The sequence below is a fragment of the Heptranchias perlo genome, chromosome 3 (genome assembly GCF_035084215.1).
Source record: "Heptranchias perlo isolate sHepPer1 chromosome 3, sHepPer1.hap1, whole genome shotgun sequence".
Lineage (NCBI taxonomy): Eukaryota > Metazoa > Chordata > Chondrichthyes > Hexanchiformes > Hexanchidae > Heptranchias > Heptranchias perlo.
Genome location: NC_090327.1, coordinates 10,214,596 through 10,227,941, shown reverse-complemented (window position 1 = coordinate 10,227,941; position 13,346 = coordinate 10,214,596). Strand labels below are relative to the sequence as shown.

General features: G+C 43.1%; 1 protein-coding gene across 2 annotated transcripts in view; it reads right to left on the bottom strand.

Annotated features, from left to right (window-relative positions):
- LOC137310136 (intermembrane lipid transfer protein VPS13B-like) overlaps positions 1-13,346 on the bottom strand; it is an 875,231-nt gene that overhangs the window by 40,045 nt on the left and 821,840 nt on the right. For both annotated transcript variants that reach the window (XM_067978114.1, XM_067978120.1), the window contains exons 51-54: positions 12,523-12,669; positions 9,624-9,907; positions 2,552-2,679; positions 1,545-1,744 (exon numbers count right to left, since the gene is read on the bottom strand). In XM_067978114.1, coding sequence (XP_067834215.1) covers positions 1,545-1,744; positions 2,552-2,679; positions 9,624-9,907; positions 12,523-12,669 — 759 coding nt within the window. The remainder of the gene's footprint in view (positions 1-1,544; positions 1,745-2,551; positions 2,680-9,623; positions 9,908-12,522; positions 12,670-13,346) is intronic.

Genomic DNA, 13,346 nt, shown 5'->3' with positions numbered 1-13,346 from the left:
GAAGAGCAGGGTAGTTCTCCCCGGTGTCCTGGTCAATATTTATCCCTCAACTAACATAACTAAAAAACAGATTATCTGGTCATTATCTCATTGCTGTTTGTGGGACCATGCTGTGCACAAATTGGTTGCCGAATTTCCTACATTACAACAGTGATTACACTTCAAAAACAGTACTTAATTGGCTGGAAAGTGCTTTGGGACGACTTGAGGCTTTCACAACCTCGAGTCGTCCCAAAGCGCTTTACAGCCAATGAAGTACTTTTTCTCCTTATGAAACTTGAGCCTTGTGCAGTTAGGAGTAATGAAGGAAGCCCTTCAGAATGTTGGGAGCACAGCGGCCTTAAAGGGCTGCTGCTCAAAGTTCAAGGGATGTGGCACTCCAAAGTAATATGTGGGGATGAAAATATTAGAGCCCTTTAAAGGCTCAAAGATGGTTCGCGCAAGTTTTCAATATTTCCAAAGGCTGTTTTAGGGATGGGGGGGCAGAAATGAATAAAGTGGAGAAACGTCAAGGCCAAAATCTAATGTGGAGGCACAAAATGGAGTCCGTGAGCAAATGGCGGAGCAGCTCTGTCTCCAACCCCTTGTTTGATGGCTGAAGAGTTGATGTGCTTCTGTATGAGGTGAGTGCATTGGAGGCTTACCTTTTTTGGGATCTCCAGGGCACCGTGCTCAGGGGTACCATGCTTGGAGGAGGCAGGAGACATCAGGCCCAACACTGTTGACAGAAGCTGGGAACAGATGCTCGAGAAAATGGCATACTTTATGGAGTCTGACCAACAACGTGTTGGGTAGATGGCACAAAATTCCATCCCACTGTATTGTCTGTCAACTTGTTACGCATTTACTGCTCCCCCATGCCAAGCCCTCATACAACCTTATCCTCAAGGGATATGGGGATCGGGCGGGAAAGTGGAGTTGAGGTCGAAGATCAGCCACGATCTTACTGAATGACGGAGCAGGCTTGAGGGGCCGTATGGCCAATTTCTGCTCCTATTTCTTATGTTCTTAGAACTCTTTCACTGCATAGCATAACATGCATTCCGCATACCTCAGCAGCACATACAGTCAAGATGCAAAGCAAAGATGAAAGCTTCGTCACACTCACATCTTCCAAGGGCTTCATACATCAAGCCATTGTAACGCAAACATGGTCACTTAATGACACTCAAGATGGGCTTCAGGTTAGGCATGTGGAATCCACCAGTGACTCCCTGTACTTCTGGAAATGCACCAATGCTGTGACAATGGGCAGACATGTCATGCTAATCGATGGGAAAGCAGACCAAAGTACTGGTCATGATGACCCACAAATCAGTCACCTGCTTGATCCATGTGTGGCCAGGAAAACTGGCCACTAATTGTCGAACTCATTTCAAATAGGACTTTACAATTGGATTCAAATCCGGATGAAACGACATAATGTGAATTCAACAGACCAGCGTATAAAGCTTCTTCATTCCACAAAAATAACACAATGAAACAAAACAGTTGTACAACAGATGAACACACAACACTTGCAAATTAAAGCTGTAACATCTCACCTGTGTCCCAGGACTATTAAGATCAATAACATCGCTCCATTCCTCAGAGAGGTCAGATGAGGATATCATGCTGAGGTGGACACTGGGTAGGTGGTCTTCAGTTTTGCAGTCAGGGAAGTTACAAACTTGATGATAAAGCTCATGGTGAACTGAAGATTCGCCAGGGATTTTTCGACAATAAACTACACATTTTGGGATATCTAAAATAATTCAGATTAAAATATAGATTTTCACAGTAAAAGTGCGTTGTTAGCCTTTGTTACAAAATATGCTATGCAAAACACATTCATACAAAACTTCGTAAAATTGGGGCTAGTCAGACAGTATAGTGAAAAAACTGATGCCTCCATTGTCCCAATTCACGGCTGGATAATATTCCTGTGGAACAGCACAATGAAGTTTCTACACCTTACAGTGAAAATCTAAACTCTTAATATTGCATAGTTTATGCCCATGAAAAACAATGGAAGACACCTCGTAGATCAATGGAAACAAGAGAGCACAGCTGTAAAGTATTAAATCAATTCGTACAGCGACTGATTTTACTCCAGTATAGGTGCTTATAAATCAATATTCATTTACTATTGTATTTACATAGAATTTTACAGCACAGAAACAGGCCATTCGCTCAACAGGTTTATACTGGTGTTTATGCTCCACACGAGACTCTTCCCAACTTACTTCATCTCACCCTTCTATTCCTTCATATCCTTCTATTCCTTTCTCCCTCATGTGTTTATCTTAAATGGATCAATGCTAATTGCCTCAACCACTCCTTGTGGTAGCGAGTTCCACATTCTCACCACTCTCTGGGTAAAGAAGTTTCTCCTGAATTCCTTATTGGATTTATTAGTGACCATCTTATATTTATGGCCCCTAGTTATGGACTCCCTCGCAATCTCTATATTTTTCTCGTTTTGAAGTTAAAATGGTTATCTCAAAGAATCAAAGTACAAAGCTTAAACAAATAGTAACTGCAGCTCAGAGATATTAAATCAGATTTCTACCTTTGATATTTTCTTTCATCGTGATTGTGACAGGGCATCTGTTGTGGATGATCATTCGAGGGCTGGAATCCTCACTGACAGTTATGTAGGTGACACCGAGGTACTCCTGATAAGTCACTACTACAGCTCTGAAACAAAGAAGTTGGAAGAAGAATTGCAGTTAACAATCAACCTTTACTGGGTGTACTGTAAAACAATGTAAATGATTTGAAATAAAAGCAAAAAAAAATGCAGGAAGTCTACATCAGGATCTGAACTGGACCAGCCATACTGTGGCTACACGAGCAGGTCACAGACTGGGTATTCTGCGGCGAGTGACTCACCTGCTGACTCCCCAAAGCCTTTCCACCATCTACAAGGCACAAGTCAGGAGTGTGATGGAATACTCTCCACTTGCCTGGATGAGTGCAGCTCCAACAACACTCAAGAAGCTCAACACCATCCAGGACAAAGCAGCCCACTTGATTGGCACCCCATCCACCACCTGAAACATTCACTCCCTTCACCACCAACGCACAGTGGCTGCAGTGTGTACCATCCAAGGATGCACTGCAGCAACTCGCCAAGGCTTCTTCGACAGCACCTCCCAAACCCGTGACCTCTACCACTTAGAAGGACAAGGGCAGCAGGCACATGGGAACAACACCACCTGCACCTTCCCCTCCAAGTCACACACCATCCCGACTTGGAAATATATTGCCGTTCCTTCATCATCGCTGGGTCAAAATCCTGGAACTCCCTTCCTAACAGCACTGTGGGAGAACCTTCACCACATGGACTGCAGCGGTTCAAGAAGACGGTTCACCACCACCTTCTCAAGGGCAATTAGGGATGGGCAATAAATGCTGGCCTTGCCAGCGACGCCCACATCCCATGAACGAATAAAAAAAAGACAAGTTAATGAGTGGGGTGGGACTGTTCATCAAAACTAACCAGAACACGAATATCAGAAGGCTGCGGGTTCAAGTCCCACTCCTAGGAGACTTGAGCACAAGATCTAGGATAACACTTCATTGGAGTACTGAGGGAATACTGCACTGTCGGAGGTGCCGTCTTTCTGATGAGACATTAAACCATGGCCCCGTCTGTCCTCTCAGGTGGACATAAAAGATCCTATGTCACTATTTCGAAGAAGAGCAAGAGAGCTCTCCCCCCGGTGTCCTGGCCAATATTTATCCCTCAACCAACATCACCAAAAAGATTATCTAGTCATTGTCACATTGTTGTTTGTGGGAGCTTACTGTGTGCAAGTTGGCTGCTGTGTTTCCTACATTACAACAGTGACTACACTTCTAAAGTACTTCATTGGTTGTAAAGCACTTTAGGATGTCATGAGGTCGTGAAAGGTGCTATATAAATGCAAGTCTTTCTTTTTTTCTCTATCTTTCCCTCAGTTGAGGTGAATTTCCAACAACTGTTCTGTTTATTTCAGACTTCCAGCATTCACAGTATTTTTCATCTGAAGGAACAACTTTCCTTTTGAAAGTCAAAGTCAAAATGCTTAACAAATCTCTGTAGTTAGTAACCAAACACTCTGCCATTCCTTTAAACACCAACAAAACAGCTATAATATTGCCATTCTAGACAAAAAGATAATTAGACAAATTAAATTATTTTGGAAAATGAAGAAATACAGTTTTTAGAGTCAACCGTCAGAAACAGCCAGTGTCAGTAAACTGCAAACTAGAGATATGAGTTCCTCTGAGCATACTCGATAGGAGCGATATCAACCCTGCCCGCTTGGTGGAAACTGGGTTGCCGGGCACTTAAGGTCACCCGTGGGAGTGGCAAGCTGATGCCCCACACCGATTTTAACCTGCTCTTCTGAACAGGCGAGAGGGACGCCCGCCGGAAATTGGCAGTCCTTTGAATATGCAGATCGGGCTCCAATGAAGTCGCCGGGGCCCGAATGCTATTCTAACTGTGCAGCGAAGGGACTGTAGCTTGCTTGCCAGTTCCACCTAGCGGGAAGAGGAGTCAGAAGAGGCTGCATGTCATTTAATTTTGTTTTGGACTTTCCTTGTTTTGGGGGGGGGCAGGGGGTGTGTGGTGGCAGTGCTCGTCCGGGCGCCACAAGGAAACTTTAAGGCCACCCCAGCCCCCATCCGACATTGTGTTCCCGCCTGCTGGCCAGCTCGCCGATTTTGGGCATTTAAGTGGGCTGGGGCATGCAGATGAGGCCTGGGAATTAAAATCTCCCAGGCTTCACGCTGCTGAGGTCAGGAGAGTTTGGCACCCACCTCAGCCCCTTGCCCACGTGATTCCTGCCCCGAGTTAAAATCAGGTCTTATACGTCAGTGGTAAATTGTGCAGGTTATCTGCACTGCTAGAACATAACCTATAAAGTCAAAATTGTATGCATCTTCAGGTCACATACAAAAAGTAGATTTAGTTGTTTGTCTTTATCTTCTATGCATGTGTGCCACTCTCCGTAAACTTGAGCTTATCCAAAACTCTGCTACTTGTATCCTATTTCGCACCAAGTCCCGTTCACCCATCACCCCTGTGCTCGCTGACCAAAATGGCTCTCGGTCCAGCAACGCCTCGATTTGAAAATTCTCATCCTTGTGTTCAAATTCCGCCATGGCCTCCCCCCATCCATCTTTCTGTAACCTCCTCCCGCCCTACAACCCTCCGAGATCGCTTCATTTTTCCAATTCTGGCCTTTTGCACATCCCTGATTTCCCTTGCTCCATCATTGGTGGCAGTGCATTCAGCTGCCTAGGCCCTAAGCTCTGGAATTCCCTCCCCAAACCTCTCTCTCCTCCTTTAAGTCACTCCTTAAAACCTACCTCTTTGACCAAGCTTTTGGTCACCTGGCCTAATATCTCTTTATGTGGTTCGCTGTCAAATTTTAACACTCCTATGAAGCGCCTCGAGACGTTTTACTAAGTTATTGTCACATACAAAAAGTAGATGTAGCATTAATGCCATTGTTTGTGTTCATATTCTGTGCAAGTGGGTTTGGGGATAAGTTAATTTACTTCTGAGAGGAGGGGCTGGTGGATGTACTAATGCACTGTGTGCCTGGCCGTTGGAAGATGAGTTCACTGTGATAACTTTCCTGTGAAATAAATTACACAGAATTTTACAGCACAGAAATAGGCCATTCAGCCTAACTGGTTATGCTCCACACGAGCCTCCTCCCACCTTATGTCATCTCAGAAGGAGCTCAAATTTTAAGCTGGAAAAGAGATAGGCAGTTCTTTGAAGAACAGTACGGAGATTCAGAGGGCAAGTTAGCCTGCGGTGCTCTTGGGTGCCTGTGAGTGAGTCGTTTTTGCAGGTACACAGGCAGAGGTCTGGCAGTAACTTCTTACTTACCCTCCAAGTTGAAGACCGATATGTGGGAGAGAGTGGGTGGGCAAAAAAGAAAAATGCTGGGGCAATAAATCTTAAAATTAAAAAAAGTTATACATACTTTTCATATTTTGTGCTTTACGTGGGTCATAAGCCCTCGCATCCTGGCTGAAAGGATAAGTGGCTAGTAGTGATGGGCATTCTCTGGCCTCTGCTACGCAGCCAGCAGCAGGTACCAAGGCTCGCCAGATGCAGAATCCTTCCCCGATTTTCCCTTCCCCACACCCCCCCCACCCCTCCACCCCCTTTGCTGCCACTCAGTACTGCAGCCGATGAACATGCTGAAATCAGTAACTCGCTGTCAGAGGAGTTTGGGATTCACAGCCAGATTTTCCCAGTCAGTGGAACGGCACCAACAACCTCAGTCACCTCCCATACTGTTCCAAGATTTATGTACTTTATGATTAAAAAAAATATTAAAAATTTTAACTGCTACTCCCTCCCTAAAAGAAGATCTGAAGGCTTCATTAAAAACAGATGGAAGATAAGAAAAGGATAAATGTGGTGTTTGTCTCAATGCCAAATGTGTGATCCAACTTGATATGGTTAGTTTGAGCAAACCCTGATACTATTATAAAGTACTGCACTAGAAAAAATAGTTTCTGGAAATCTGCTTGACCTGCAGATGTCCTTATAGTGTCCAATGTAGAAGATACAATGGGTTGTTAGTAAGTCATCTGTATTAGCCGTTCTTCATAAAATCAATCGGTTTCCACAAATTGCCATCTTCTGCTTTAATTTGGAACTGTCAAGTTTGGATGCCAATTTATTTATCCCCAAGGTTCATTGAGGAATCATACAGCACAGAAAGAGGCCATTTGGGCCATCGTGCCTATGCCGGCTCTTTGAAAGAGCTATTCAACTAGTCCCACTCCCCTGCTTTCTCCCCTAGCCCTGGAAATTATTCCTTTTCAAGTATTTATCCAATTCCCTTTTGTAAGTTACGATTGAATCTGCTTCCACCACCCTTTCAGGCAGCGCATTCCAGATCACAATAACTCGCTGCAAAAAAAAATTCTCCTCATCTCCCCTTTGGTTCTTTTGCCAATTATCTTAAATCTGTGTCCTCTGGTTACCGACCCTCCCCTGCCAGTTTCTCCCTATGGATGCTATCAGAATCCCATACAATTTTTTCCTTGCTTTTAAAAAGAGGTTGAAAGTATTACAAGAAAAGGTCCGTAATTTATTTTGATGTAATTGATTTAAGATTCATTTTCTGATAGTGAGGGGAAAGAAGTCACGTGCCATAGTTGACGAAAGCAGGAACTCTTGATGTGATACTTGTTGAAAGGTTCAGCATCACCATTAAAAATTTGAGTCATTGAGCTAAATTTTAACTCAAAAAACTTTAGCATGCTGCACATTACACAGTTCAAAGTTTAAAAAAAAATATGCCTTTTCATGTAATGTGTGCACGTTTGTAATATTACATTTACTGATCAAAGGGGTTAACCCAGACTATATGATTAAGTGTGTAAAAATTCCTGCAGTGTTTTTCTTTTAAACACTGAATTTTCACCATTATTGTAACTTGGAAAATTAAACATTCATTCCCACTGTGCTGTCCCAATCTCCGCCTGAATTTAACAAAAAATAGAATTGAAAACTTAGAAAAAAACTAGAAGAAAATGAAGAACTCTGCTCATTCCTAGTTAGTGAACTGCAAATGTGATGATGCAGCAGGAACACTAGGTTCTGTGACAGAACAAGTTCTGTCCAGTTTCAACTTACAAGAATTTCTATGTTGTGTGTATATATATTTTTTTTATTCGTTCATGGGATGTGGGCATCGCTGGCGAGGCCAGCATTTATTGCCCATCCCTAATTGTCCTTGAGAAGGTGGTGGTGAGCTGCCGCCTTGAACCGCTGCAGTCCGTGTGGTGAAGGATCTCCCACAGTGCTGTTAGGAAGGGAGTTCCAGGATTTTGACCCAGCAATGATGAAGGAACGGCGATATATTTCCAAGTCGGGATGGTGTGTGACTTGGAGGGGAACGTGCAGGTGGTGTTGTTCCCATGTACCTGCTGCTCTTGTCCTTCTAGAGGTCGCGGGTTTAGGAGGTACTGTCGAAGAAGCCTTGGCGAGAAGCTGCAGTGCATCCTGTGGATGGTACACACTGCAGCCTCTGTGCGCCGGTATGAGGTGAGCCTGAAAGGTAACACCATTGCAAACAACCGCATCCAGAAGGGTGGTTTTACTAGCATTTGGTCATAACGACTCACCTAGCTCTCACTAGGGGACCTGCTACGGTTGGTATGCTAAACCCAGTGAGAGTAGCTACTGGTCGAACACTTAGCCAATTCCAGACCTCTGAAACCAAATAAATATTGGAAGATGAGAAGATAATTCGGACCCATCGTCCCTGCTGAGCTGATGGACGGAAATTTAGTAAGTATTAAGTGTATTTTATATGGACTTGGAACTTATATTTTTAAATGTAAGCCATGGCAGCAATGAGAGATTTCCCTCGTCCTGCTGTTTTGTTAGCTTGCAAGTAAAGTGAACAAATGACTCTGCCTCAGACCAGAATCTAATGAAGTCAAATTATGTTGGCTGCATACAGTTACACTAATATTCCTGGCCAGAATGGAGATGATTGGGTGATTCCTCCATCAATCACTGCTGTAATAACGGGGATTGATTTTATGCACATAATTTGTATGATGTAACTATCCTCTGCGATTTGCTGGAGAAATTACCCTGCTTTTATTGGGAGAAGTTGCTGTAATTTCAGTCATGAGTTCTGTTGGCTGTAGTTCATAGAGACTCTTTTTAAATAGACTCTGTAAATACGTTGATTGCTGTAAAATATACTGTGGCATGCTCTCCTATATAGATCATGCATAAGGGTCAAGTTTTGCTTCATAGCAAGTACAGGTTTGCTTATGGAAGCCATGACTGTTTCGGTGAGCATAAGTAAAGAGTATAGGGGACAAAATTGCGACTTGGTCCTTATGGAAACTCCATTACAATTAGAAATAATCAATACAATCCTTGCATATATATAGCTGATAATGTTGTTGGAATATCCTGAAGCGCTTTACATAACAATTTACTTTTATGAAGTACAATCACTATTATGCAGTAGGTGAGTTCCTTAAAAAGGCAAAATTTGCAGGGCCATGGGGAAAGAGCGGGGGAGTGGGACTAATTGGATAGCACTTTCAAAGAGCCGACAGAGGCATGATGGGCCGAATGGCCTCCTTCTGTACTGTATGATACTATGAGTTCATACATTGCTCAGTGAATTCCTGATGTGAACTACATTGCAGTGTCCTTACGGAATGAAAATAATAAGGTTTGACAATAATTATTGCGGATACAGAGCTCTCGGATTAGAAGAAGGAGAAACACATATTGACGACATAAAACTACTGAAACTAAATGTGACGTTGCTGATCAATTCTATAAACGATTTGATGTTCTTGCCAAGTTTCAGTCCATTAACCGTGAAGGGAAATTTGCGATTCAGCAAAATAGAAATCAAGAATGATTAGTCCTAAAATACATGAAGGCATTTTTGCTTCAGAAACAAAACGGGGAGAATTACAGAATTTTTGTCTTCAGACCATGAGTCAAGCAGAATGCCCTCAGAAAAGTCCTTACGGTGGGTGTTGGTTAGTTTCTGAAAGATCAACGTTGAAGTAAAATAGTTATGCACGGCAGAATATGTCAGAAAGGGACTTTTAAAAAAAAATTACTTTCATTGTACCTGGAACAAAATCCACTTTCACCGGAATCCCCGAGAGGAACTGCCACACTTTGCCTTGGAAAATCCTGGCGAATCATAGCTGGCAGACTCCAGTACTGACAGTTGCTTGCGCCAACGTGTGGAGAGAAACCGAGCAGCAGATGTTTCTGGGTCAGCGGAACACTTAAATCTGATTGACTTCCACTAGCGACGAAGTCCCAGCAAGGAATGGAACTTGGTACGGCAGGAGATTGGGCCCTCGCTGGGCCAAGGCTAAATACAGCACTGTCTGGTATGTAGTCATGCTGCAAAACACAAATAATGTGAAGGAGTAATCTGTGTTGATTAACATTATAAAAGAAAAAAAGAACTTGCATTTATATAGCGTCTTTTATGACCTCCGGACATGTCAAAACGCTTTACAGCCAGTGAAATATATTTTGAGGTACAGTCACTGTTGTAATGTAGGAAACGCAGCAGCCAATTTGTGCACAGCAAGGTCCCACAGACAACAATGTGATAAATGAGCAGATAATCTGTTTTACTGATATTGGTTGAGGGATAAATATTGGCCTGGACACCGGGGAGAACTCTCCCGATCTTCTTTGATGTAGTGCCATGAGATCCTTTATGTGCATGGGAGAGGGCAGACGGGGCCTCAGTTTAACGCCTCATCTGAAAGACGGCACCTCTGACAGTGCAGCACCCCCTCCGTACTACACTGGCGTGACAGCCTGGATTTTGTGCTCAAGTCTCTGGAGTGGGACTTGAACCCATGGCCGTCTGACTCAGAGGTGAGAGTGCGGCCTGCTGAGCCACAGTTAACACCTGAGACCTGAGCCACAGCTAATGGGATTTCCCAAGGGATCTGCAAATCACCAAGGCTCCAACAGCTCTCGGAGTGAAGACATTTCTCTCAACCTCAGTCTCTTAGTGGTCTCATCACTGCATCTGTACATGTAATAATGTAATGCAGTAACATCCAACCACTCTGGGAAAAGGGCCATGAGTAACATTACGCACTACCTCCCAGATATAATCCCACAGCTGCTGGCCCTACTGTCTGGAAGATGAGAGATGCACAAGGCTCATGGCTGACATATTTCTCACCACTTTTCAACATAAAAACACAAATTTTCTTTGTGTGTGATCTGTGCTATTTTTCTTTATTTTTAAACAACCGTCTAGCTAGAAAGCGGTTATTATTAGAATTTCCTACTTGTTTTGAAACGTATATAAATGTCTTACTTCAACGAGCATGTCATCTGTTGACATTTAACAAGGGTGGAAGGGGCAATGTTACTCCCCTCAGGGTAACATGACAAGGCTACAGCTGCCAACTTGCTGTAGTTAGTGAAAATAGGTCCAGCCTTTCTGAAGGCACTGAGTGGGCACTGAAGACTAATATAACAAAGGCAGCCATCTCAAATTACATCAGAATTATTCTTCAAAAAAATAATAAAAAGCTATTTATTGAATTGGGTGTAAATCTGTTAAAGACTTCGCAAGTTACTGAAGTTACACTGTAAACCATTACGAGACAGGAGCATGTGAAATTTTGAAAGGATTTCATATAACAATTAGTCATGGCCATATCTTTAAATAGCTGGAAATTCATAAAAAGATTTGTCAGTTAAAGAAAATCTGCTGAGACTGCTATCTGTAATTTATAGCAGTACAGGATGTGCTGATTGCCAATTGTGATTTACAAAAAGGATCACATTTACAAATTATGCATCAAGGTCCATAGGATTACAGTCGAACATTTTAGTGGCGCTCTGGCAGAGCGTTTTGGAAGCCCAGTTACAGTTTTGGCCACATCCCTCCAGGTCAGCCGCAGTGTCTGCCTGGGTAACCTTCCGCCATCCGAGGAGACGAGGACCTGACTCCATGCCCTCACCTACTCAACAAAGACCTGTGCCAATGTCACTAAATCGAGGCACTCTTGCCTGAGACATGCTGCAGCCCGAATCTCACTGGGCAGCAAAAAATTTCGAGAGAGTTAAAGAGCACCTTGCTTTAAGGGGTGCAATCAGTTGGGCAGCCTGTCACCACTGGAAATGTATGGGTGCTCACCAATGAAATTTAAACGTGGCCTGATCATCAAAATGGTCCGGGCCTTGGGCTGATGAGATCGCTTCTCCCATTGCCCACCCGAGAACCGTCCGCAGTGAAAATCTACTCCAACTGATCAAATTCACTGATAAGATCAAATGAGGACACAATGTAGGGATTACAAAATCAATTAGATGAAAATGACTCCCATTTTAAATCATCATCTTCGAAGTTTCATTGCTGTAGCAATGTGAATTGTTTTGCTTCTGCCTGAGGACTAACCAAGAAAAAATGAAAGACCCACACACTATAAACTCTCATATAAGTCCTTGTTATGAGTAGGAAAGAACTTGAAGTCAAATATACATGTGAAAATTACTGTCATCTCAAATGAGAAACACCTGGTGCAGCTGTATGTGTTAACTTGGTTTGCAATATTTTGCTGTAATTCTGGTGCTTCATGGTGCTTTCCCTGTACCCATGCCATCCACTTGGTTGGTCAGGTCCAAACTATAGGAAATCTCTTGGGATAGGAACAGGAGTAGGCCATTCAGCCCCTTGAGCCTGCTCCGCATTCAATTCCATCTTCCCGCCTTGGTCAGGAAGATGGAATTCCTGATTCCATCTTCCCTGGTCACTCCTACAAATTGTGGCTAGACAGAGGGCAATGAAGCACTCAAGGCAAACTTGTGTGAATGCCAGATAAGAGAAAGATATAACCTTAGGTTTACCAGTCAAAAGCTCAATACTCTATAATTATAGTGATAGTCTTCATGACTTGGATTAAATACACATGTTTAGTATTACCGTATATTTGACTAAGTAAAAGACAGTTATCATACAAAGTAATTTCTGTAACTTGTACCTTTTGTAGTGTAGCTCGCTCTGGGAAGATGAGCATAGGTCGATAGTAGATTTTGTGACCAGTGTTGTTCATTATCACTGTCTTGTCCTCAATCACAAGGATCTGAACCCCATGTCGCACGACAGAGGAAATGCAGAACTGACACAGCTGTAGAGCACAGAGAACAGATCAGCAAAATGGAAACAAACGAAAGGAAACAACTTGCATTTACATAACATCACTTCCATCCTCGGGACATCCCAAAGCACTTCACAGCCAATGAATTGGCAGATAAGATTCTGAGGGGGCTTGACAGGGTAGAGGCTGAGAGGTTGTTTCTCCTGGCTGGAGAGTGGTAGAACTGGGGGGCTTAGTCTCAGGATAAGCCATTTAAGACTGAGATGAGAAGGCATTTCTTCGCTCAGAGGGTTGTGAATCTTAGGAATTCTCTACCCCAGAGGGCTGTGGATGCTGAGACGTTGAATATATTCAAGGCTGAGATAGATAGATTTTTGGACTCTAGGGGAATTAAGGGATATGGGAATCGGGCAGGAAAGTGGAGTTGAGGTTGAAGATCAGCCATGATCTGATTGAATGGCGGAGCAGGCTCGAGGGGCTGTATGGCCTACTCCTGCTCCTATTTTTTATATTCTCATGAATTACTTTTGAAGTGTAGTCACTGTTGTTATGTAGGCAAGCAGCTTTGCAATCAAGAAATAGGACACTTATAGACACTCACTGTCTTTCTAAAGACCTTTGTACTAAGGTTCCTGTGTCATTTACAGCACAAAAAATACATAAACTACTCCCATTCATAAATGCTGTTGCATAATTTCACACAGCAT